General features: G+C 43.6%; 1 protein-coding gene across 1 annotated transcript in view; it reads left to right on the top strand.

Annotated features, from left to right (window-relative positions):
• LGR4 (leucine rich repeat containing G protein-coupled receptor 4) overlaps positions 1-26,715 on the top strand; it is an 86,016-nt gene that overhangs the window by 38,192 nt on the left and 21,109 nt on the right. The window contains exons 3-4 of the mRNA XM_068147823.1: positions 15,778-15,849; positions 17,423-17,494. Coding sequence (XP_068003924.1) covers positions 15,778-15,849; positions 17,423-17,494 — 144 coding nt within the window. The remainder of the gene's footprint in view (positions 1-15,777; positions 15,850-17,422; positions 17,495-26,715) is intronic.

Below are 26,715 nucleotides of genomic sequence, written 5' to 3'. Positions count from 1 at the left end.
AGGGTTGGAAAACACCTCAAAGATCATCAAGTCCAACCTGTCACCCATGACCTTGTGTGACTGCTAGACCATGGCACCAAGTGCCATGTCCAATCCCCTCTTGAACACCTAAGGTTGTTAGGGTTCAGCTTAGCCCAATGTTTTGCTGGACTCTGAAGTCTTAACTGAGATGCCTTTACAAAGTTGAAGCATCCTTTCACAGCATAGCCCTGGATTAGAATGGGTTTCAGAGTCACTAAACGGGGAGAAGGTTTGACTTTCAGTTACTACTTTAGTGTTGTGTGTCAAGAGACTTCTGCGTGCTTCAGTTTCCTTATCACGGAATCACAGACAATCACAGTGTTAGGGGCTGGAAGGGATCACAAAAGATCAAGTCCAACCCCCCCTGCCAGAGCAGGTCACACAGGAATGCATCCAGGCAGGTTTTGAATGTCTCCAGTGAAGGAGACTCCACAACCTCTCTGGGCAGCCTGTTTCAGGGCTTTGTTACCCTCACAGGGAAAAAAGTTTTTCCTTATGTTCCCGTGGAACCTCCTCTGCTCCAGCTTGCATCCATTGCCCCTTGGCCTATCATTGGGCATCACTGAGAAGATCCTTGCTCTGTCCTCCTGACACTTCCCTTCCCACACTTACAAATAGAGGGCAATTGTTCAACCCTTGCCAGAAAGCATTGAGAACTTCCAGTAATAAGCAAGAGATAAGACAAAGCCACTGCAATTTGCTTTGCTTCTTTTGCATTTTCCATGTCAGTGTTAGCATTTCTCACACCAGACAGCATCTAAAATCCAAGTAAGGCTGTTCCTATTTGTGACTTTGTCTAGACTGGAACTGAGAGAGATTGTTTCAATAAATTCACCTTATGGGAAGAAGAGCTCATTTCCCAAGACAGGCAAACCCTTAGGAAGTAAGGAAGCATTCCTCTGACTTTACAGATGAGGAAACTGAAGGAAAGAATGAAAGCCATTTATAGAGGGCATCAGGGTAAATTAACCCTGCAGTAAAACTGCTGATAAAGTCCAAGCCCTTTTTATGCTGGTTATCTGCTCTAATTGATATGATCACTGTAGCTCACTGGAACACAGATACTGAGAAACTGATAACAGATGGATCATTTGCTCCTGAAGAAGGGTTTGCATTCCTGAAAACTCTGGTTTCCTTGCACCCCAGCTATACTTCTTGGTTTAGTAAGGTCTTCTACCTCTCCTTAAAATTTTGGTCTTCCTTACAACCTGATAATGGAGGATCTACCATTACTAATACACTTAAATAACTCCATTTGCCCTGGTTCTTAAGTAGTTTTGACTCGGGTCAGTACAATTCTGAAGCACAGTTGAGCTTATTTATGTCAGATGAGTTGTGTGTGATATCTTGTTTCATGCTTAACAGGGACTGGTTTATCCCCATGGACTTTTGGTATTGCTTAAATTTGCAATGTCATTGAGCATACCTCATGAAGGAAGAGAGCTTTACCAGGATTTCAGGTTGTGCGTGTGCGTAATGAGCACCATTTCAGAAAGGCTCTCTCTCATTTGTAGTCCACTTGAAAAATAAGTTAAAAACTGAGAAGCCTGGGAAGGCTTGCTTAGCTCAGAATATATCTAAGCCAGCATCACCTATGTCAGAGAATTGTAGGATGGCTTAGGTTGGAAGGAACCTCAGAGGTCATTTACCCCAATCTCCATGCTGTGGACAGGGACATCTCTCAACTATACTCAGCTGTTCAAGGCCTCATCCATCCTGGCCTTGATACCCCCAGGGAGGAGGCATCCACAACCTCCCTGGGCAAGCTATTCCAGAGTCTCACCATCCTCATACTAAAGAACTTCTTTCTAAGATCCAGTCTAGACCTACCCTCCTCAGCTTCAAATCATTCCTCCTTGTCCTATTGCTATGAAAAGTCCTTCTCCAGCCTTCTTGCAGGATCTCTGCAGGTATTGGAAGGCAGATCTAAGGTCCCCTTAGAGTCTTCTAGACTGAATAACCCTAGCTCCCTCAGCCTGTCCTCATAGCAGAGGTACTCCAGCCTTTGGATCATCTTTGTGGGCCCCTCTGGACTCGCGCCAACAGCTCTGTGTCCTTCTTATGCTGGGGACACCAGAAGTGGTTGCAGTATTCAAGGAGGGATCTCAGCAGAACAGAGTAAAGGGACAGAGTGCCCTCTCTGGCCCTGCTGGCCACACCCCTCTTGATGCAGCCTAGGACATGGCTGCCTTCTGGGCTGCATGAGCACACTGCTGGCTCATGGGGAGCCTCTCATGGCTCAATACACCCAAATCTCTTTCTTCAGAGCTACTCTCAACCCACTCTGCACCCAACCTGGATTTGTGCTTGGGATTGTCCCAATCCAGATGGTGCAGGACCTTGCACTTCGACTTGCTGAACCTCATGCAGTTGTCACTGGCCCACTTCTCAAGCCTGTCAAGATCCTTCTATATGCTTTATAAAACATGCTGCTATGTGTTTTGTTAGGCTATATTTGTAGTCCAGCTTTCTTTCCCCAAAATTCTTTGTAGCCCTATTTGACACTTAAAGTTGAAAACAACCCCAACTCCTCCAAACAGTTCTGCTTTCCCAACTTCAGATGATTGTGGGAGACTTCATTCTTCCCCCCCTATAAGTAATTAAGCAATAAAACCTAACTGGTGGGTGTGCATATTGTGTAACTTCCATAAACCCTGGGGTGTGTCAGAAGGTAAAGAGAAAAGGCAGAGCCTTCAGCCATCATCTGTTGAGCTTATTGCCTGAGAGCCATTTGCTACACGTCCCTCATTGTCCCCCTAAATGCCAGCATTTCAGTTTAAATAAATAAAAGGCTGGCTTTAAGCTCAGAATTTGATGTGAACATCCAGAACCTTTAAGTCTTGCCTAGCATGCTTACTTGATATTTTAAAGAAGCTTCTGGGGGAAAAAACCCAACCCAACAAAACAAAAACCACACTCCCCAATCCCAGCAACTTTACAGTAGTGATGCCACATATTTGAACATTTTCAGGTCTGTCATAATTCCTGACTAAAAACCCCACAATTTTCATTTTATGGTCAGGTTGCCTCCTAGAGCTGCAGGGGTAGGAGAATCTCCAGAAAGATTAAAAAGGACAGTTCTCTCCAATTCAACAGTTGTCATGATGCAGAAAGACAGGAAAACAGAGCCATAAGTAGACAGTATCTGTACAGTGCTTCTGAGTCGAAAACCAAGACCTGTGAGTTGTTAGCAGTGGTTCACAGCAGCAATCTGCTTTGAATTTGAAGCCCGTTTGCAGAGACTGTGGCTGTGCCCACCAGCAGTGAAATGAGGAAGGTTTTTCTTTGCATTAAAGATGTGATTATGATCATCTGTGCACAAGTCATCTCCAGGTTGCCTTGCTCCAGCTCACATTCCTTCATTCTGCCCATTCCTTTTTCTCTCTGGGACAGGGTATGGAAAGTTTTGAGTCTTTATTTTTGCTGTTTGTGGACATTAAAAAAAACCAAACGGTCTTAATTCCCACTCTACAACCACAACTTTTGCTCTCCACCCTAAAATGATTTTCAAACTTTATTCCTGGCTTTTATTTATAGTTGAACAAATAGAAAATTTGGCTGTTAGGCACTAGCAAAGTTGCTTTTTCAGCACAGAAACCTGGGTGTGGATCCCCATACCAAAGAAAAAGAGACAGACTTAATGCAAAGTGGTGTTGCCATCAGTGCTAGAAATGACTTTTCCATCTAGAATTTTTCCCAACAATTGCATGTCTAAAGCAAATGAAAATCCCACAAACTGATGGGACTGTACCCATGCCAACATGGACCCTGGTAGTTCTTAGGATCATGGAATCAGTAAGGTTGGAAAAGACCTCAAAGATCATCAAGTGCAGCCTGTCACCCAGCACCTCCTGACTACTAAACCATGGCACTAAGTGCCCTCAATCCCCTCTTGAACACCTCCAGGGACAGTGGCTCCACCACCTCCCTGGGCAGCACATGCCAACAGCCAACAACTCTTTCTGTGAAGAACTTTCTCCTCCCCTCAAGCCTAACCTTCCCCTGGCACAGTTTGAGACTGTGTCCTCTTGTTCTGGTGCTGGTTGCCTGGGAGAAGAGACCAACCTCCTCCTGGCTACAGTCTCCCTTCAGGTAGTTGTACACAGCAATAAGGTCTCCCCTGAGCCTCCTCTTCTCCAGCTCCTTTTTAGCCTCTCATTGTAGGGCTTGTGCTTGAGGCCTCTCCCCAGCCTCATTGCCCTTCTCCGGACACATTCAAGAGTCTCAATGTCATGCTTAAAATGAGAAGCCCAGAACTGGACACAGGACTCAAGGTATGGCCTAACCAGTGCTGAGTACAGGGGCACAATGACTTCCCTGCTCCTGCTGGCCACACTATTTCTGGTGCCTGACAGCCTCAGTCCCCTTTCTCTCTATACCATGCTTTAACCCTGCCGTTTGTCAAACACTTCAGGAGATTAGTCACTGACTGAGTTAATTAATATTGCAAAACAGTATCACAGAATTTAATTGAATGTAAATGGGAGGCAATTAGATGTGTTATGTAGGCAACTGAGTCTTGCACCGTGCAGCTATGAAGGGGTTGGGATTAGAAAAAGGCAGTGGGAGCTGTATAAAATGGGGGTTGGCATTTCCTTACTGCAGTGAATTATTTGAGACTGTGGAGAGACTTCAGAGGAGCATTTTCTGAATCCTAAAATGAACACTAGTGAATAAAATTGAAGGAAGCAGTGTACCAGATTGAGAAAGCTGGCTGCTGGATTACAAGGTGCCTCCTGTGTCACCAAAAAGGAGGTGACCTGGGTGCTTCGCTCTCTGCATCTCATGCTGGGTCACCCGAGACAGCCGCACGAGACCGGCAGGTCTGACGCAGATGGGAGACCGATGGCTGGCTGCAGTGGCAGTTGGGGCCAGGGGAAGGAGGCATCTGACATGATGCTAAATGGCAGCATTTAGGGAGCTAACTCCCTTGCAATGTATCACATTTGCAGGTTTAATCTGAGTATTCATACCTTTGAGATAATTATTATTCGTGGGTGCAAGCGAAGGGGTCCCAGCTTGTCTGTGGGCAGAATCTGCCTGTTGGGCTATGTGCTCCACGTGCCCCTGCTCACAGCCTCATCGTGTGTGTCACTGCATAGCACACTTATCATATGTCTGTAGGATTCCTGCACTATTTATAAATGTTATAAAAATTCTCCATCTCTGTGTAACTGATACCCATCTGGAAGTAATTGCACATGATTGAAATGGCAATTGCCAGAGTCAGCGAGGAGCAGACCACCAAGGGTTTTGCCACAGCAGTTAATGAAGTGTATTCTCCAGAAAATGTTAATGTAAATATGCTGCAGCCCTGAACATGATATGGAAACTGAAAAGCCTTGAAGAACTTGGCCACAGTTTTCTAACCACACCTTCGTGTATTTATAGCAGAGGGAAATATAGTTAGATGATGCAGAGTTTTTAGAAAGCAGAAACCATTTGCCAGTGTGAATGTTTAACTGGAAGAGGCAGGCTGTGTGTTGTGTTTTGATGTTCTTACAGAAAGTTGCAGTGCTTTCTAACGTTGAAAGTTACCTGAAGCGGTGTGAAGGATTTTAACTCTGTGATTTCCATTCACTGTGTTTGTGAATGATCTGCTGGCTTAATTAAAGAGGTTTCCTCATCAAGGAAAGCAAATCAAAATGTTGTTTTTCCTTCTTTGCCCATTTTTCAGTCTCCCTTCAGAAACTTGAGCCACTTGAATAAAGCAAAAGTCTCCTTGGCTTAATGACCTCCTAACCTTGTTTTGGTTTCCACTCTTAATCCTTTAAAATGTTGTCATCTTACTGGCCCTGCACCAATGGGTAAGGTTTAGGTGCCAAGGTTTTGGCTGGCTGGCAGGCCACGGGAAAGGTGTTAGGGAGGCAGAGGACAGCAAGCTGTGGTGTCTGTAGGTTGCCTGTGGTGGTCCAAAGAGGACCATCAGTTACAGCCCACCTAGTCAGCTTTGGGACAGGGCTCTGACTTCCTGCAACAATGATTAAGGGGAGATGTTGTCTGTTCTCTGACTGTTGAGGTTCAGAAGAACATACCACACACAGTAATACTGCAAGGAAAATAATCCCTTCTGAAAGCACCAAGAGAGAGCAGTGCTGGATTACCTTCCAGATGTGGGCTGATGCCAAGATCTGTTGTTAGGGTCTGTTGTGTTTCTGGTTTTTGTTCATGAAACAGTCTCTCTTCTGTGACACTGCCTTCATATGTATATATGGGTTTTTATTAGTCAAGGGCAAAACTTTATTAAGGTTTTTATTTAATGGCTGGTGAAAATGGTTAGGGGAATGAAGTGATAAAAATATATTTAGATCAACAAAACTTTTCTTTTTTTCCCTGAAAGACAGTGGTGATCTGCTTTTTGAGAGATGTATAAATAGCAAGAGGCAAGCCAAGAAATGATACAGCTGAGAATTTGACTGTTTAATTATATCCATGCTGATTACAGCGCTTAGGAGATAGTGCTTAAATATCACAAATCCTTCTCTTCCCCCTCAGCCAGAGTCTCTGAACATGGCTTTTAATTGACAAAGGATATTTGAAGAACATAAGGAATAATTAAAATGCATCCTGCCAGTGAAAATGAGGTGGCTTTGCCATAAGGTTGTAATCAGGAAGTATCTGCAAGGGAAATGTCTAAGAGTTATTTTTCCTTTTGACTGCAGCTGAAGATGACCACCTGGCTGAAATGTCACAGCTGCTTGCTTTTGTAATATCTATTTCACTGTGTAATTTAGATGGTCCCCTTCCTTCTGATTTCTGCATCAGCACCAATTGTATTATCCTTGGGGAAGGAGGGGGAGTGTCTGTCTCTTTTTATTACTTTGATTTTATGAATACGGCATGTCTTGGAGTTCGGCCAGGGCCACCAAGGGTGAGCTGTTGGTTTGGGATGCAGTGTCTTTCCTCACCTGGCTATGGTCCACTTGGTGGAAGGAAGTTTTTTGTTTTTTAAAGTAGTGTTTTCGAGGTGGTATGTGACCACATGGTGCAATTCCCGTCCCTTTCATAAACGTGAGTAGTCCTAGCATTTGTGGTTGGAAGCTGGGTCCAAAGGACTTCTCTTGAGTAGAAAGGGTAAGGATGAATCTTCATGAGAAAAGCTGTCCTGATGCCTTAAGTTACCTGACATGTGATAACTGAGGCTGTAAACATCCTTTTATGAAACCAGTTGGGATGATTTAGGATGCTAACACACCCCATCTGTCCATACAACCCCACCAGCAGAGACTGAGGACACAGTCTTATGCTGTGCCAGGAAGGTTTAGGCTGGATGTTAGGAAGAAGTTCTTCATAGAGAGAGTGATTGGCCATTGGAATGGGCTGCCCAGGGAGGTGGTGGAGTCACCATCACTGGAGGTGTTTAGGAAGAGACTGGATGGGGTGCTTGGTGCCATGGTTTAGTTGATTAGATAGTGTTGGGTGATAGATTTGACTTGATGATCTCAAAGGTCTTTTCCAACCTGGTCTGGTCTCTTCTATTCTGGTCTGGTCTATGCTACTCTATGCTATTCTAAAGCAAAGAGCTCTCTTCAGCTGCTTTGTTATAAAGACAGACATTGTAGACCTCTTCTGTTGGTATTTCAGAAGCAGCCAGCTGACACTGGGTAGGAAGCCTATGAGTGCTCTTCATCTGCCAGCTCCCATTATTTGAACAGCTGGAGGAGGTAATTTCCTCAGTTGCTCCAGCTTGAATTCCAAGAGGTAAAGTTCTGATGAAGAAAATGCAAGGTGTAGATTTCACATGTGGTAGCAAGTTGAGAGCCTAAGCTCTGACTTGACCAGCTAGCATACATTAGAAATGTTTGCTGCCTTATGTGTGCTGGAGCTGTAGAAAGTGTGTTGGCATGTTGTAACATGCACCTTCAAATTCTAGTCAAGACAAACCTCTAGGCAAAGACTCCCAAGTAGAGCTAACCACAGTCAGCTAAGATACTTTTAAACATCATCTTGGTCTGCACTAGATGCTAAACGGTGTTTAAAAACACGCTGGCCAACCTGTGTTTAATTAATGTTTTCTTATCTGTGTGAGTGCTTAAATCAGTTTGATTCTGGCTGAGTTCCAGTCCTGCTGGTACAAGAATAACATTTCTGTAGCTTAGATGGTTCTTGCTATGCTTAACAGTTGCATACTTTCCCTAGTTTTGGGGTCAGATGCTTGTAGGTTGAGTAAATTCCATTGGATTTAGAAAATCAGGAAGTTGCTTCCCAGTTTCTGTTTCCACATCTTAATTTCAGAAGTTGGCATGGTTGTGTATAAGGATCCCAAGACTGGTGGTTGTGCTGCAAGTACTTTTAGAGGGAAATAAAACTTTTGCCTTATCTATTGTCTTGGAGTTTCGGTGCTCAGCATTTTTGTGCCTTGTGCATGCACACAGAAGCTGGCTCAGCTCGATGGCCTGGAGGCTGAACTTTGTGGTGTTACGCTTCAAGACCCGTCTTACAAGCCTGAATTTGTTATGCTACCTGAGCTGCTGGGCTGGGGCTGTCTGAACTATAAACCAGATAAGAAACTTCTGGAGGCTGAGGGGTAACCTGAGAAGTTCTCAGGCTGCATCTCTCCAGGTAGAGTTCCCCAAACTGTGCTTGCACAGTGCAGTCCACCACCTCCTTCAGGTTTTAGGAGCTGGAATGTTGGTGTGGAAGCGAGCAGGTAGCCAGTTCCAGGTTTGAGTCTCAAGAAGAGTCACATGTAGCTCTGCAAGAACCCTAGACAGTCAAACAGAAAAGCAGAGGAACTAAATACTGTATGTTGGAGGTAAAGGCATTATCTCTATACTCTGAGTGTGAGCTGAGTGCTCTGTCATTTTGCGTGTCATCACATGACAGTGTATGTTTCCATAAGAAGACGTGGTGGGGAATTAATCATAAAATCATAGTGTGCCTTAGGTTGGAAGGGACCTTAGAGATCATCTACTCCAACCTCCCAGCCGTGGGCAGGGACACCTTGCAACCAGACTCAAGGCTTCATCCAACCTGGCCTTGAACAAGGAGGCATCCACAACCTCCTTGGGCAGCCTATTCCAGAGTCCCACCATCCTCACACTGAAGAGCTTCTTAAGATCCAGTCTAGACCTATTGTCCCTCAGCTTCAAACCATTACCCTTTGTCCTATTGCTGTGAAAAGTCCCTCTCTAGTCTTCCTGTAGGATCCCTTTAGATATTAGAATGAAGTAATTCTTTTACCTCCTTTTCTCCCCTCCTCTTGGGTGGTTGTATCTTTTGGTATCTTTTGATTTATCCATCATATATCTGAGATGATTAGAAAACGGGTAGTTAATTGCCAAATGTACACAGATTCAATCCATTTTCACATTGTTTAGGTCATGTGTATTTACTTCCATGCACATGTGTTGTAACTTATGGGCTCTACTTCAAGGAGGCCTTGCCCAGTACAGAGAGTGTTTGCAAATTGAATGATGGAGCATATTTTGCATGGAAGGGAATGCTTGCTTTCTTTAAAATCCTTCATCATTTATTTTCCCTGTTAACAAGAAAATGATACAATTATAAATATTCTTTGTGTGTCCATAGAAACCAATATCACAGAGTCCTATTTTGTCTTCTGGTGTGTGTTGGTGATTCTTGCTGGCAATCTAACTTAAGGATAGGCTTTGGACTTCTTTTCATCACTCAGTTTAGACTTCTTTTGGAAAGATGCTATTGCCTTGAAGTTCAGTATAAGCTTGAGAAAGCTGCAGTGGCTGGAAGGGCAAGGTTGAGGTTGAGAAGTGTCTGCTGGGCTGGATGGAGTGGATGCATTCAGAGCTGGTTGTAGTTCTGGGCTTGCATTTCTCAGTCTTGGCTTACACATGGTTTTAGAAATAGCAGTTGAGGTTGTGTAGTACTGAAGCTGTTGCAAGAAGAGAAGGGGGCAAACACATTTTCCATTAGCAGCAGCAAAAGAAAATGTCCATTTAGTTATGCTAAAGTGGGGTGGAAGAGCTGGGAGTGATCTATAGGTTATTGATTGGCTTCACAGCTGTGCAGCAGGCTACAGCTGGCATAGTCCCAGAGGGGCTGTTTGCTGGTCAGAGATAAGCAAGGCAAAGTTCAGTCCTACTTTATGGCTTCCATTTTACTAGCTCTCCACTTCTGCAGCTGCCCTGCATGGGCTGGAGCTCTCTGCACAGGCCTGGGCCCATGCCAGGCAGGGCATTTCTGCTCTGTGGAAGCAGCATGTCCCTGCTTGGTTCCTCCAAATGGCTCTTTCCCTTATGTAAGGCTGCAAACCTCGGTGAATAAATGGTAGCACACAAGTATTTCTGTTAGGAAAATAGAATTTTCTTCCAAAGTGCGACTGCCTTTCTGGAGAAGAAGTTCAACATGAAGCTTCTTTTCTTAAGTATGAGAAAATGTAACCCATAATAGCCAGCAAATGGCCATAAGGCTTTTCAGAGGTTACTTCTGTGGGAGGAGAATGTGAAGCAAAATTCAAGTTTGTATGGGAAGCGCAAAGAACCCATGTAGAGATGGCAGAATAGTTTGATGTAAGACAGCAACAAACTGAAGACATGGCAAAAATGCAAGTGGGGAAGCAATGGAATGTTTTCAAATGGCACAAAAATAGGTAAAAGTTGGAGAGCTAAAAGGAGATGTTGAGTGGGCAGAGAGGCGGTGATGAATGGTCTACAAGGGCTGTGGAAGGCTCAGCCTTCACTAGATCTTGAATTAGCACTCCTGTATTTTACCAGGAAAAAGCAGCTAACGTAGAAATAAAAAGAGTAAATAGAGTGATTTATTGTAACCTGGCAGGCCTGCAAGCTGTGGCACTATTGAGACTCTTGAATGTGTCCAGAGAAGGGCAGCGAGGCTGGGGAGACGTCTGGAGCACAGCCCTGTGAGGATAGGCTGAGGGAGCTGGGGTTGTTTAGCCTGGAGAAGAGGAGGCTCGGGGGAGACCTCATTGCTCTCTACAACTACCTGAAGGGAGGTTGTAGCCAGGTGGGGGTTGGTCACTTCTCCCAAGCAACCAGCAGCAGAACAAGAGGGCACAGTCTCAAACTGCACCAGAGGAGGTTTACGCTGGGTGTTAGGCAGAAGTTCTTCCCAGAAAGAGAGATTGGCCATTGGTGTGGGCTGCCCCAGGAGGTGGTGGAGTCCTTGTCCCTGGAGGTGTTCAAAAAGGGATTTGACGTGGCACTTGAAGCTATGGTGTTAGGTGACAGGTTGGACTTGATGATCTTTGAGGTCTTTTCCAACCTTATTGATTCTATGATTCTTTTTGAATTGTTAGTGAGGGATTAAGTTTACAGTTGATAGATGGAAGGGAAGCCAAGGGACTGTTATCAGAGACAAGATGGGCAGGAAAGGTTAGGAAGATCCCAGAATGCAACCAAGACAAAAGCAAAAAAACCCACAGTGAAACCACTTGGTATGTGTGCACAAAATCTTGAGAAGAATAGACCTAATTCTTCACTCAAGTAACCTGAGGTTCACCACCATCTGGGATTCAAGGCAAGCAGAGAGGTTTCCAAGAAGTTTGTATTGCATCCTGTCAAAATGAGAGTGATGGTTTTAATTGTTACAGACAAAAATGTATCCTTGGGACATCCTCCCTGATTTTGGAGTGACAGCAGTGATTAACTTGGCTTGGTTAACATGCAGGTTGCCAGAGTCATAATTGCAGAAGTTTAATTTCCCAGAAGAGAGTAAACAGTTTTTGCTGGTTTCAGAAGAGTTTAAGGGCAGGAAGCTATGCTTGCTGTGTACTTCAGGAATGAGAAACTATGGAAGATTATTCCCCAGCCAGATTGTATCCCAATTTCTGTAATAATAACAAGGTATCTTCTGCATCTGGAGATCATTTCCTGTGTCACTTAAAATAATGATTAGAGGGTTTTGCACACCTACATATAACAGGATAGGAGAAATATTTCGTCCTCCATATGCCCTACTCTGTTGCTCTGCTGTGCTGAAAATTGTTTTGTCTATGAATTTGTCCAAATTTGCAGAAATTTTGTCCTATTGTAACAGTCAATGTTCATCTTAATTTTTTTAAGTGAAAATAGAGAACTACAGTTTTCAGTACCAAGCAGTTACAAGGATATTGCCAGTCTAGAGGAGTGATTCCTAATGTGGTCACACATTAAAACTGCTGTGGAAGCCTCCAAGGTGTAACCTGCTTGGGTTGATTGAGGGTACCTGCAGTCCTGGGCAGAGTTTCCAAACAAAGTGGACTTGTGACTCAGTCAGCAGGGAGACTCTTGGTCGGTGTGATACACGTTTACACCCTGCTTCAGATGATACCTCCTACTGTGTCTGTGTACCCTGAGAAGAAAAAGAGAGCAAATTAAGTTTTGTGTGACCTGGAGCATAGCAGGGAGCTTTACAATGGCCTATTAAATTAAGTCCTGACTGTGCTAGTGGATGAATCTGTTTTACAGTCCTCTGCCTTTTGGAGTAAGAGCTCTAACTAATGGTGATGCACCTTGACTCAGTAACTACAGAGAGAATTTCAAACTAGGTCTCTGAGGCTGTTTTCACTCACAATGAAGGGAAAGATGAGTGTTAAGCTATAGGGGTTGCCTTCAGGTAGCTTTGTAGCCGTGTGGAGTTGTCCCACCATGGGATGATTCTAACCAGGCTGGTGAATCTTTTGTTGCAAGATGAAGCTTCCTTTCAGTTGTGCTGGAGTTTGGGGCTTAGTAAAGCGGTAATTTTTTTCTTAGCTCATTTACCATGCATGGAGAGAGACAGAAGAGGAGTGCTTTGTAAACTGCTGATTATTTTAAACATTCTATTTGAATGTGGCTGGTTTTGAGACATGCTGAAAGGACATAATGTGGGAAATGTAAGTGGCGGGGGGGGGGTTGGACTCGGTGGTCTCCAGAGGTCCCTTCCAACCCCTTACTTCCTGTGATCCTGTGTTTCAGTGACATGTTAATTTATACATTGTACATGTTCTGTATTACCTGCTCTTTATTTTTCTTTCCTCTCTTTAAAATGAACCTTGTTATGTAAAGAGAGATCCTCCCACCCTCCTAACTGCTGCATGCCACAGCAGGGGGAAGCGTGTCGAGAGTGATGTGTGATAGGTTGGGCTTTGCCTGCTGGAGAGCTGCAGTTGAAGCCTCCTAAGGAGCAGCCCCGCTCCCCAAGGCTGGGACAGGAATGATAAATGTATGTTTGGCAATCTGATTAGTAAAGCCTTTGCACACTTGGCTAGTTGTATCCTGTTTCCTGGAAGGTTGCCAGATGGAGGAGAATCGGAAATGTAATGAATTGCAAGGGTTTTGTTGTTTGGTTTTGTGTCTTTTTTTCTTCTGTTGGTTGGTTGCAAAAAGGCTGAATAAACAGGAGTTGCCTTGAGGTAGGAGAAGTCTTGCTATTTGAAGTCACGCAAGCTGTGCTCTGGCTCGGCTGTATTTTCTCTCCAGCACTCTGTAGGTTGCGTTAGTGACACTCAGTGAGGCTGGGGGAGGCAATTCAACTGGATTTAGTTGAGCTTTGTAAAATCCAAAACATAACCCCCAGCCTCTTCACAGGGGAGGGAGAAGTTACAGCAGATGCCTGAGGAGCCACAAACCAGCTCCATTACTGGGGGACCTTGGCAGAGCTGCAGCCAGAGCTGCTTGACGCACATGTAGCAGGCCATCAGCAGCACTGTTTGATTGCCAAAATGATTTGGTGCTGCAGCCTAAGTTAAATTTTGCTTGATTTAAGGATTTCTATTCTGATGTTTTAAACACTTTTAAAAAGGAATGTCTTTAGCAGGGCACTTGCTCTCTGGTATAGAGACCCAGCATGTTTCATTGGTATTTCTGTCTGTTTACAGAGAGCTTCTTAGGAAATTGATTAACACTAGTCACGAAATACTGCAAACCTCCCTCCACCTTGACTTTCACCCCCTCACTTAACAGAGTTGATTTGGGCAGCTACTGACAAGAAAATGAACTTTAGGGGAATGTTTAGTTGCCATCTGGAATTTTTCATTCATGTTAAAAATTCAAAGTATTTGAAAAATCATATCACAGCTCTGAAATCCTGAGGTTGTTTGCAGGCAGAGGGTTTCAAGACTAAGTATACTTTGATTCTTTTTATTTTCCTTCCAGTTTCAGAGCTGTTTGGTTAGTCACAAGCCACGCAGACAAAACTTCGCTCAGCAATCAGGAGATGTTCGGGGTGGTTTTAAGCTAGAAGAAGCTGAGATTTAAGCATGGTAATAATGGTGTCAGAGCTGTAGCTATGGTGATTAGGATGTGAGTGAGAATACAAGGACTTAATGCCCAGATTTACTTTAAACAACATAGTTTTCTAAAATCAGATAGTATCTGCTGCTGCTGTTACCTTCCTGTTCATGAGAAGCCATCCTCTTCTCCCTTACTTATAAATAAACCCATCTACCTTTGACAGATGGGCTTGATAACCCTAACTTGTATCCTCTCTATCATACAGAATTCTATTGAGTTGTTGGTTGTCCTGCAAATAGATTTATGTAAGCATCAAGTGCTTTGGGTAATGTCTTCTATGTAGTTAGAAATAGAAACTAAGATAAAAGCCTAATAATGTTGCTGTGTTCTGGCAAGCTGATGCTTTAGATGATGGCCTCATTATTCCCTTTGTTTCCCTGTTTGGTTTCCTCTTGGTGTGTCTGGCTTACTTCACAGTGCCCTGTATCAGCAGAGGTGGGGGTTTGATATTCTGTAACCTTTGTTAAAGCCCATTGCCTATTTTAATGATTCAAACTTACTGTGTTGTACATGGGACTTCCACCAGATGAGTTCACTGCACAGCCTTCCCCAGCATTGCTTTTGCTCAGCTTGGATGTGAAACCAAATCAGAAAGCAAATTCTTGGGCTGAAATGCTGGCATCTTTTGGCAGTTCTGGGTTACCAGGTGTTCTGTGCTACTGTCTTTTACCCTTCACAAAATATCTCCTGTCACAACTATTACCAGAGCAACAAAGGTGGGACCACACAGGGGCTGCTGGTCAGGATAGAGGGGAGGGAAAAGGCTGAAGAAAAAATGGGGGAAGGAGGAACGAGAAACAAGATATTTGGAAGCAGCTGTTTTAGACTCAGTTTCTGCTTCTGTGCTTTGTGTTCTGCAGCATCTCCTGTGTTTATTACTTCTAATATCATGGTGGTTTTCACCATTGCTCGGTGTTAGTGTCTAGCAGTCCATGTTTGAAACTGCTCCCATCTTGAGATTGAGGGAGTGCGAATGAGGATCCTATTTCCTTTTTCCCTCTACCAAAACAGTTTTCTTTCCTGAAAAGTTTGTCCAAGTAGCTGAGCAAAAAAGTGAAATATTACTGAGATTGTCTCAGTAATGTCAGCAGGCACCCTGTCAACTGTCAGCACTGTGAACGTCCCCTCTCCTTCTGAGTATTGTCTTCACATTCAAGATTCTCATAGAAACTTTTCCCTGCCTCTGTTGGCATCTAGTTATTTTTACTTGACTGGATAGTTTCTTTGGAAACTGCTGTGTAGATTAAAACCACATTGGCATCAGAGCATGTGTTTCAGCAGAGCAATGCTGCAAGCTGGAGGATCACGTTAATAGTTGGTAAATTCACTTTCCACGCCTAGTACCGTAAGCAGATTCTTCATCAGTCTGTGGTGTGGGGTTTTTTCCTAGCTTGTTTGCAAAAGTCTATCCACGAGGCTGCATTCTCACTGTTAGAAATGGTGCAATGACTTAAATAACTGTTGCAAACTTGGAAGATTATGACTATGGCAGTGGTTTTCCTTGTTAGGTGGCTGTAGAAGTGTACTGTATTTTGTGACTGAAATTATTATTGCAATTTTTTTCCAGGCGGCTGGCTGGCAATGACCTTTCTTTTATCCATCCAAAGGCCTTGTCTGGGTTGAAAGAACTCAAAGTTCTGTAAGTAATCTGGTTTTAGAACTTCATAGCTGTCTTAGTTCACAGTCACCCTGTTCACTAGTAAGCTAGAGGAAATGTCCCAGTCCCTCCTCCCCCCAGATTACAGGTCTTTTAAAATGTTTGTGTCTGTTTGTTTGTTTGTTTTACAAAGTAAGTGATGATGATCAGTGGAGACCTTCACTAAACTCTTAATTACTGCATTTAGTTAGAACACTTCTGAAGTGTACCTTGTAGCAAAGGAATCCTTAAAAGGACATGTAAAGCTTTTTGTTGTCTCCACTCCCTTAGTTTATTCTGCGAGCTGCCCTGACATTATCAGGTAGCACTAAAGCTTGCAAAGATTTCAAATGGTCCTTTTCCAGTGGTAGAAATAATTTGAAGTTTGGTGCTTCTCTAAGCAAAAAATGCTTACTATTAGGAAAAAAAGTTTTCATTAAAAAACCCCAAACCCATCAGAGTTGTATGCCCTGGTTCCCATGTCCTGTTTTACTTCCTGAGATAAGGAGATTCTTTTCAACTGTTGTTTTGTTTTCCTGTAGGTAAGGATAAAAAGAGTTTTCTGTGGTTGGGGTTTCAAACACCTGTACCCAGAAACTGTAGCATTTATGCTGATGTAAATGTCTCCAATCACTTGTAGGGTAGTAGATAGTCAATTAAACAGATTTATCTATTTATTTTTAAAATAGTGGAAGAGGACTCTGAAATTGTAAAAACAAACCCAAGTGTAGACAGCATAAGCAAGGTACAGATAAGAAAATACTGCCCACCTGCAGTACGATTTCATGTGCTGTTGTTGCAAAGTTAATGAAGAGCATCAAGTCTCTTGAAGGTACCTCCACTGGGATACTCAGCCTTGGAGATGCCTGACATTCTGGCAGTTTTTGCAAAAATTCAGGACTTGGATGTTAATTAACAGTTAACTTACTCATCCACTTGCATTTTACCTCAGTGTGCACCAGAATCTAGTAAGATTTCCTGATGTGTGAGACCTCAGTTATGTACGTTCTCATCGTGCAACAGTATGTTGTCCCATGAGAGAAGTTCTAGGCTGGGGGGGGGGGTGGGTGTGAAAAACCAAACCCAACTTAAATCAGCTTGGCTCTAATTTCATTCTGTGTCTTTTTTAATGTTGTGCCCCGGGGTGGTTTGTTGTGAGCACACTTTGCCAATGGAATTGTTAATGCCTGGTGTGCTGATGCGGCTTTAAGGAAAATCCGAGCTTTGTGTATTTTGTAGCACCTATGGGATGATTTCCCAAGATACAGAATAAAATGTCGCTCAGTGCAGCAAATTTGTGCTGGTGTTAAGTTATTCAAAGTCTTCAGGGAGTTCCTGGGGGGAATTTCAGCATATTAAGTCTCTGCAAATTGATGCAGTTAATTAATGAGTTGTAAATAAACCCAGAATAGACCGTTTTCTTGTCTCATCGTTGCCTTTGGGTATCTGGTCTTGAACATTCCTTGTGTTCTCATGTGCACTAGAAATTTGTGAAGTCATAATAGGACCTGTCACCTCTGCTGTTGATAAAGATTATTGTCAAATTCTGCTTTACTGACACAGTGGATTTTTACAGAACCCTTCAGAACAATCAGCTGAAGACTGTACCTAATGAGGCCATCAGAGGATTAAGTGGTTTACAGTCCTTGTAAGTTTTCTTACTTTTATTCTTGTGGTGTTCTTCAGGGTTTCACTTTCACTCCCAAAAAAAGGACCAAAAAGTGCCATATCCCAAATAACAGTAAAGCCAAACTTAAAAACTCTACAAATCTAAGCTCTGGCCTTGGCATGTGGGCAGCAGGCCACGTGGTGTTTGCCTCATTCTACAGAGGTTTGAAATCTAATTGTCTATGTACATTAGTACCTGGACTTTCTGATACTGCATTTACAACTGGAGCAAAGTTTCCCAAGTTCATAAGGAATTGTGTCATCTTTGGTGGGGTGACCCAAATCCAAACTCTTTCAAAACCCAAACAACAGGTAAGAAGATTGCTATATAAATGCCATGGTGGTGAAGTTAAACATTTATCACCCTTCTTGCATGTCCTAAGGTGTTTAAGCAATTTTAAGATGTTGTGCAAAAAATGAATCATGCCCAAGTCTTTTGTATCTGGAGGAGGAAAAGGGGTTTCTGGGAAGAAGTGTTGCCTGAGACATGTATAGTATTGGTTTTACTGGAAGGTGTTGAAATCACACAGACAGTTAGGAACACCTCAGCCATTATTGCTAGTTGCTTATAAGATGTTTCATATGTGCTTATACTATCTCATGGCTTATTATGTTTTATAAAGCATCTTAATCAGACCTTAATAGCTAGTTACAACTCTCTAGGTGGTAGATGCTTATCACTGATGAGAGGGGGAGAGGGGAAGGGCTTCAAAAATTTTCCTCTTTTCTGCTTATCTTCAGAGAGAGTGAGGGCAGATTATCTATTCCCTTTGTGCCAAAATTAAGGTTTCTGGCCTGAGATCCAGTTTCTTTCGGTGTTGCATCAGATGATGGAATAGTTTTGCCAAAAAAAAAACCCCAACACCAAAACCCAACCACCACCAAAAAAAAAAACCCACTCACAAAAAAAAGTAGTTTGGCAAAATAGCTCTGCAAACTGTTGGGCAACTTTTGCAGAGGTGCTTTCTGCATTCCCTACACCTGGATCTTGGCCACTGCCTTCTCGCAGTTGCTGGGATATTCCCGCCTTTTCCACCTGAAAAGAGCTCAGTAAGCAGCACAGGGCAGAACAAGACTGGCTGCAGATTATCCCACTGGGAAGCGGGAACCTGGACAGTACAGGGATGGGCCACCTCCCAGGGCAGCCCATGGACCTGCCTCTGCTGGGCTTGCTTACCTGAGAGCATCTCCTCTGTGTGATGGCAAACATGGGGACACACAGCTCAGAGCAGCAGGTTCAAGCTGCGCCAGGGGAAGTTTAGGCTCAAGGTAAGGAGAAAGCTCTTCACTGAGTCGTTTGCCATTGGAATGTGCTGCCCAGGTGGTGGAGTCACCGTCCCTGGAGGTGTTCAAGAGGGGATTGGACGTGGCACTTGGTGCCATGGTTTAGTCATGAGGCCTGTGGTGACAGGTTGGACTTAATGATCTTTGAGGTCTCTTCCAACCTTGGTGATTCTGATGCCATGTGTTGGCATGGACTCTTCCAGGCTTGTGGATCCAAAAGCAGGACTTCCATATGCACCCATCATGTGAATGTGACCCCCACGTTTCCCTCTTGGTTTAGCTCTGTAGAAGAGAGAACACCTTGTTCTGAGGGCCACAGTCTGCGTTGTGCAAAGACTGTGGAGAGTAAATCCTTCAAATTAAACCGTGTAATTTGAAGGATTTTCATTCACATCATGTGAATGACTGTTAAGTAATTATTTACAAAACCAAAGCACAACTGCTTCCTGGCTTCCAGCAGTTCTGTGATGCCAAAAAAAAAAGAGAGAGAGAGAGACTATTTTAATAAATACTTTTGTTGTCTACAAATCATAAAATTTCAATGGAAATGGCCTCTTTCCCTCCCCTCCCCCCCTTCTACTTGTTTACAGTAATATTTCTTCTCCAATTAAAGTTTTAAATATTACAGCTCTGGATGATAATTTTCCCTTCATTTTGTCCCTCCCCTTTTTGCAAGTAAAAGTAATGTATAAATTAAGCCTACATTTAAAAAGGTATTAATATATTTTTAAATATGATTTGAAGGGAGATGATGTTACAGACATGAAAAAAAACCAAAACCAACCCAGACATCTTACTTGTGGAAAATATCATGGAATGGTATGTGAAAGTGTAGAATAGAACCAGAATAATCACTTGGCATAGCATCATTGTAATTAGAACAGTAACAATTTGAAGTGTGGTTTGCCTTTCTGGGAGCTTCATCTTCCTAGGCAAATGTATCAGTTTTAGGATGAAAAAGGGGGAGATTGGGTTAATAAATAGCAAGCTACTTCTTACTTCTTTTCTGGTGAGAATCAAATTGACTTCAAATCAAATTGGTTCTGGCCAGCCTGATCTAGTGTGAGGTGTCCCTGCCCATGGCAGGGGGGTTGGAACTAGCTGATCCTTGTGGTCCCTTCCAACCCTCACTGATTCTATGATTTCTTAAAAGCTGTTGGCAAGAAGGTGGGCAAATCCAGTCTGGAAGTCATCAGTAATCAGAAGCTCAGAAAGGTTGTAGTTTGTTTATTTGTTTTGTTGCACTGATGTGGATCAGTCTTTGGGATCTCCCCCTCTCTTCCCAAGAAGGGTATCTGTCTGCATTGCAAAATCCCCATCATTTGTTAGAATTGGCAGCAATTTGAGAATAAATAGGGGTTTGAGGCAAGTGTAAGGAGAAATATAAAGCATTTTTCCTGTGCTATGTCTGCTTCACCAGAATGCTTCTGTCTTATTAAATTTCAGCACAGCTTTCAGCTTATTGGATCACTCATCCAATGGCAGTGCCATTGTGCATGTCCTCTACTAAAGTGAGGAGCAGCTTCTGCAAAGCAGTGTAGGACTAGTCTGAATTTTGTGCTTGAGCATGGAAACTTCAGTGTCAGCAGGCTCCTTTATTCATTTTAAAAGGAAAAAGTGTTTGGTTGTGTTGTGGGTTTGTTGGGGGTTGCTGTGTGTTTCTGTTTTTTTTTTTTTCCCCAAAGGAATTTTGTCAAAAATGGATTTCAAGAACCTAAGCTGCTGTGACCTTCCTCTAAAACAAATACCTCTTTGCAGAATATATGTTAGAAAACCTGCTTCTGCCTTTTAAATATGTCACCTCCATCCAAAACCTGCAAGTTTAAACATCACCTAACTGACTCTCTTTTGGCAGTTTCCCAATTTGCTCTGAAGTAGGCTTTAGGGTTTTGTTGGTTTGTTGGTTTTTCCCCCCCTTAAAGACACAGATTACTTGCTCATAAAACTTTATAGTGTATTGATGATCATTTGGTTTGCAGCTCCTGTAGGACTATCCAGTTTCTCTCTTGATGTGCTCCAGTTTCTGGCTGAGTAGGAAGGTGGTTGCCACACTGTATGTATTAACAAGCCCAGTAAACATACCTGGGTGGAAATGAAGAAGATGGTTGCAGGAGCTTCATGATCTACAGTGTTTATATTATAGTTGGAAAATAGCCAGCCTGGTTCAGAATACTACAGGACAGCTCTTTATTTTCTGTTTATATTGGCTATTTTCCCAGCTCTGGCCTCTGAAAGAGAGTTAGAATAGAGTCCTTGTTTATGGAGGTGAAATTCAGCAAAAGGAGTGACTCGTACTGACGGAAACTTGCTGTCTAGCACACCAGAGAAGTTTGTCGGGCAGGATGTATTCTCACATTGCAAGAGCTGTGGTATCTAGGCCTGTGGGACTGCACTACTGAGACAGAAGGCACGAGTTGCCCAGCTTGTGCCCAGCAGAAAATGTAACAAATAAAGAGCTTCATAAATGTAATCAGTAGTCTTGATGCATTTCAATTACTGCACATCATCAATGGTGTATTTTCCTTATCACAAGGTAATGAAGTGGTGTACTTTGTACTTCAGATCTGGAAATGGTGGTGGTGATAGTTTATTGGTGATCCAAAGGTCACAGGGAGAGCTGGAGGAAGTAAAGTGGTGTGCTGCTTCAGCAGCCTGTGCAGGACCTGGCAGGACCACAAAACTGTTTCAGAGGGTCACTTCCAAGTGCTTGAACATACTTGACTCAGGTGACTTTTTTTTTTCCTGAGCTTTAACTCACAATGTGAGGTTTTATAAAATGGTTCAGTAAACTACAGTGGCTTCTGGGGCTGCTCTCATTCACCCCAGAAACCCAGCTACATTTGAAGTTTGAGTCATAGCACAGAATATTCTAGTGCTAAGTGTGTGACAAATGCTGGAGCTACGTTATTCAAGCAGAACCTTTCACGTGCTTTGGAAAGGAGAACTGTGTGCCATTTAAACTCAAAGTCCCCTCATTGCTCTTAATTTTAGCAGGCATTTGCCATCAAATCCAAGAGTTAGTTTTTGGAAACCTTGTCAATAGCTGTTAGCATATCAGAGACAATTTACTGTAATTGCTGAGTTACTGTCCCTGCACATGTGCACACATGCCCACATGCAGGCAATAATAGAGTGTTCTGCAGCAGTAGTTCAAAGCACTGCAGCAACGTTGTTATGCCAGATTCCCAAACTGTGGGTGCTGGGATCATGCCAGTGTGGTACTCCACTGTGATATCTCCTGCCTCTCTCTCTGTGGGTGTTTGCCTGAGCTGCAGGGTGTCTCCATGCATGTGGTCAGCCGTAACTTACTGTGGTGCCCACTATCACTTCTGGCTCCTTCAGCCAAGTCTGCTCATAACCAGTTTTGCAGTCTGCTTTCCTGTCTCAGAAGGCTGGAGCAGGCTTGAGGCAGGACAAGGCAGGAGGCATGAATGTCCTGAACTGGGATGTGGTTATATTTGCTGGGTGAGGGAATTAGCTTGGCCCAGCCAGTGAAGGGTCCTAGTGGACCTCAAGCGAATCCCAAACGGTGGGGTTGAAAGAAATGAGAGCAGAATCGTGCTTTGCAGCCTAAAGATGAAAAGAGAGAGGATGGAGACATTTTCAGTCAGTCAGGACACATCTGAAATATTTGCTGCAGCACATTGCCTACTACAGCCTTGCATTTCCAGCTTTTCTGTTCTTCAGGAAAGATTCCCTGTAGAGCTCAAGTTACTTATGTATTTACAAAAAATAACCAATACCCAAATCAAATCCAGAGAAGAGCAATGAGGGGTTTGGAGGGCATCGCATACAAGGAGTGGCTGATGAAGCTGAGGTGGTTTACATAGAATTACATAGAATAAACCAGGTTGGAAGAGACCTTCAAGATCATCGCGTCCAACCTATCAACCAATCCAACCCACCTAAACAACTAACCCATGGCACCAAGCACCCCATCAAGTCTCCTCCTGAACACCTCCAATGATGGCGACTCCACCACCTCCCCAGGCAGCCCATTCCAATGGGCAATCACTCTCTCTGTATAGAACTTCATCCTAACATCCAACCTAAACCTCCCCTGGTGCAGCCTGAGACTGTGTCCTCTTGTTCTGGTACTGGCTGTCTGGGAGAAGAGACCATGGCATACAAGGAGTGGCTGAGGGAGCTGGGGTGGTTTAGTCTGAAGGAGAGAAGGCTGAGAGATCTTACTGCTCTCTACAGCTCCCTGAAAGGACTTTGAAGTGAGGCTGGTGTTGATCTCTTCTCCCAAATAACTAGTGATAGGATGACAGGAAAGGGATTTAAGCTGTGCCAGAGGAAGTTTAGATTGGACATTAGGAAAAACTTCTTTACAGAGAAAGTGGCAAGGGATTGGAACAGGCTGCCCAGGGATGTGATGGCGTTGCCATCCGTTGAGGTGTACAAGAAATGTGTAGATGTGGTGCTGCAGGATATAGTTTGGTGTTCATGGTAGTTGGGTTACGGTTGGACTCCATGATCTTAAAGGTCTTTTTCAACCTTAGCAGTTTTATGATTCAGCTAATCAAATTTAATGGGTTGTCTTCAAACTTGGTTGGTTTTGGTTTTGAGTTCTCTGTTGTTGAAGGGGACCAGCTCTCAAGTGACTGTGTTAAACGGCAGGATTAAACTGTAGTCCCCTGAATGTGAAAGGAAGAAACTCGCACGCGTTTTCTTTCCACCCTGCAAACCCAACACCAACGTAAATATGCTGAATATGCTTCTCTCCCTTGCATTTTTTCACGAACATGTAAGAGCTGTCCTGAGCATGTTTGTGCTGAAAAAAAACCTTTAAATATGCAGCAGTTTAAATACACTGCTCATGGACTTTACTTGCTGAGTGACAAGAGTCATTTTTTTCTATGCTGTGTTCACCCTTAAGAAGGTGCTCTGGTTTTCTTGAGAGTGAGGTATGAGTATTTCTTGTGAGCTTCAGGAATCTCTGGGATATTTTTAGCCTTATTTTTTTATTTCTTTTAACTGTCTGGGCTTGCTTAAGGAGTTGGTAATGTTAAAAGAAAAAAAAAAAAGGGGGAAATATTGAAAACCAGAATGATCAGAAACTTCGATGGAAGTTACATAGCACGTAGATAAAGATCAGCTGAATCCTCTGTGGGTCACTTGCAACAAGCTTTGTATGCAGAGGGATCTCGACAGGCTGGACAGATGGGCAGAATTCAGTGGCATGAGATTTAACACATCCAAGTGCTGGGTTCTGCACATTGGCCACAACAACCCCATGCAGTGCTACAGGCTGGGGTCAGAGTGGCTGGAGAGCAGCCAGGCAGAGAGGGACCTGGGGGTACTGGTCGATGGTAGGCTGAACATGAGCCTGCAGTGTGCCCAGGCAGCCAAGAGGGCCAATGGCATCCTGGCCTGCATCAGGAACAGTGTGGCCAGCAGGAGCAGGGAGGTCATTCTGCCCCTGTACACTGCACTGGTTAGGCCACACCTCGAGTACTGTGTCAGGTTCTGGGCCCCTCAGTTTAGGAAGGATGTTGACTTGCTGGAATGAGTCCAGAGAAGAGCAACAAAGTTGGTGAGGGGTTTGGAACACAAGCCCTATGAGACTCAGGGGTGACCTTATCACTCTCTACAAATACCTGAAGGGAGGTTGTAGACAGGCGAATGTTGGTCTCTTCTCCCAGGCAGCCAGCACCAGAACAAGAGGACACAGTCTCAGGCTGCGCTGGGGAGGTTCAGGTTGGATGTTAGGAAGAAGTTCTATACAGAGAGAGTGATTGCCCATTGGAATGGGCTGCCCAGGGAGGTGGTGGAGTCGCTGTCATTGGAGGTGTTCAGGAGGAGACTTGATAGGGTACTCGGTGCCATGGGTTAGTTGTTTGGGTGGGTTGGATTGGTTGATGGGTTGGACACAATGATCTTGAAGGTCTCTTCCAACCTGGTTTGGTTTATTCTAAAGGTCTGTGACTGGTACCATCTTAAACATATAAATGGCAGAACAGGTGTACTGGTACACCAGTTCTGGTGGCTGAAGGAGCTTTGGCATGTATGACTAGTTTCTGAGAGCTGTTGTAAATATGTCTTTGAATCAAACAAGTCCTTGCATTGATGTTCTCAACCCGAGGTGCAGTGAGCAAATGTGCCGAGTGTGTTAAAGTACCTCTGTTGACATGGGGGGTTTATTGCCTTGCATTGTAGCAGAATTTCCTAGGTACCAGGCTTATCAGTACTCAACTTCAAAACCTAAAAAGCTACTCCAGTGTTATTTGAGTGATTTCATTGTGGTTTCTGAAGGAGCACTTTAAAGAGCAAAGTTCTTTAATGATTGCCATTGAGCAGAAGTGATTTCACACAAGAGTTGGGAGTGATGTTTTTTCCTTTTGTTAACGTCAACATTAAACGGCTGCTGTTAGTACAAGGCTGTTAAAATTTCCCAGTTGCTGAAGCCTGAAAGGCTAAGTATGATCACAGATGATAGTAAGGCTTGGATAGGGAAGCAGGCACATAGTGTTAACAAAATGTGTGGCAGTACATTCATAATGAGTATTGTTACCAAGATGACATTTGTGAGATGCATCTCACATCCACAACATCCAGGTGGGCTTCATGGTGGGAAGTGTGGCCAAGCTCCTTGCGGGGAGCATCTACAGGGATGGCCACAGGCATGCTGTTGGTGGTTTTTCCCAGGAGAATGTGAGTTGACCATAACATGCCTGAGAGACTATGGGATGAGTACAAAATGCAGTCTGTTTTTCTTCCCCCCTCACCCTACTGACCTTTGTGCCAGCTCTTCCCCCCGACTTCTCACCCCATTGTTTCTGATTGTTCTAAATCAGTTGGGATGATAGCTGGCTGCAGATTTCACAGCCTGGCTGTGAGGTGACCCTACTTGTGTGGTTTGGTGTGGAGCAGGACTGTTCCTGAGACCAGAGGAGAAAAGGACCTGGCTGTCTCCTGGCATGTCCCAAGGAAACACTGAGAAGTTTGGGTGATTAAGCTGGGGTTTTTTGGGTTAAGCTCCTTGTGCTCCAGAAGCTAATACAATTTTCAATGTTTTCTCCTGCTTTTTTCTCTGTGGTGAAAAGCTTTATGGAAATTTGAAATATGCTGGGGTCTGAATGATATTTTCTTATTTAGGTATTACAAAATCATCTGTAGGTGTGGTAGACTTTGGAACTTTGATTCATTTGAACTGTCTAGGGCTCACAGTAGTTATACCTTAAAGCTGAGTTGATTGTTTGAAGACCTTTAAGTTGCTGTGTTCTTCACTTGTTTTAACAATATGTCAAATACTTCAGTAAGAGCTGCTGAATATAGAGGTTTCTATCAGCCTCGTGCTCTTTCTTCCTATGGAGTTAATGTTAGTGTGAGGAGAGAACCTGACAGGTAATAAAAGTGAGGATGACAGCTCTGCAAGTGAACTCTGAATTTATAGACTAAAATGTGAAGATCTGTCACAAGCCAGTGCCTATAGGGAAGCTAGAATTGGAGTAGCTTCTGAAAGATTAAGGAATGTACATGCTGCAAGCTTTAATTTGAAGGTCATCATCTTTAACACTTTAATGGCAAGGGACAGTCTTTATAAAAGTTCTCTTCAAGCACAGATACTACTTGTATTTGCTAGTTATTTGAGCTAGTGAATCACAGAGTCATAGAATGGTGTGGGTTGGACAGGACCTCCAAAGGTCATCTAGTCCAACCTCCCTACAGTCAGCTGGGATGTCCTCCACTAGATCAGGGTGCTCAGAGCCTGACTTTGGGTATCTTCAGGCATGGGGCTTCAACCACTTCCCTGGGCAACCTGTTGCAGTGTTCCAGCATCCTCATGGTGCAGAACTTGTTAACGTCTGATCTAAATCTTCTCTTCTCTGATTTCAAACCGTTGTCCCTCGTCCTATCATCCCAGGCCTTTCCTTAAGAAAAGGTGTGGTCCTTTCTTGTAATATTTTGTGG

Source organism: Melanerpes formicivorus, unplaced genomic scaffold (assembly GCF_026170545.1).
Source record: "Melanerpes formicivorus ecotype bairdi unplaced genomic scaffold, bMelFor1.0.p_v2 SCAF_16, whole genome shotgun sequence".
In the NCBI taxonomy this organism is placed as follows: domain Eukaryota; kingdom Metazoa; phylum Chordata; class Aves; order Piciformes; family Picidae; genus Melanerpes; species Melanerpes formicivorus.
The sequence above is the reverse complement of the archived record's forward strand: the minus strand, read 5'-3'. Positions and strand labels throughout refer to the sequence as shown.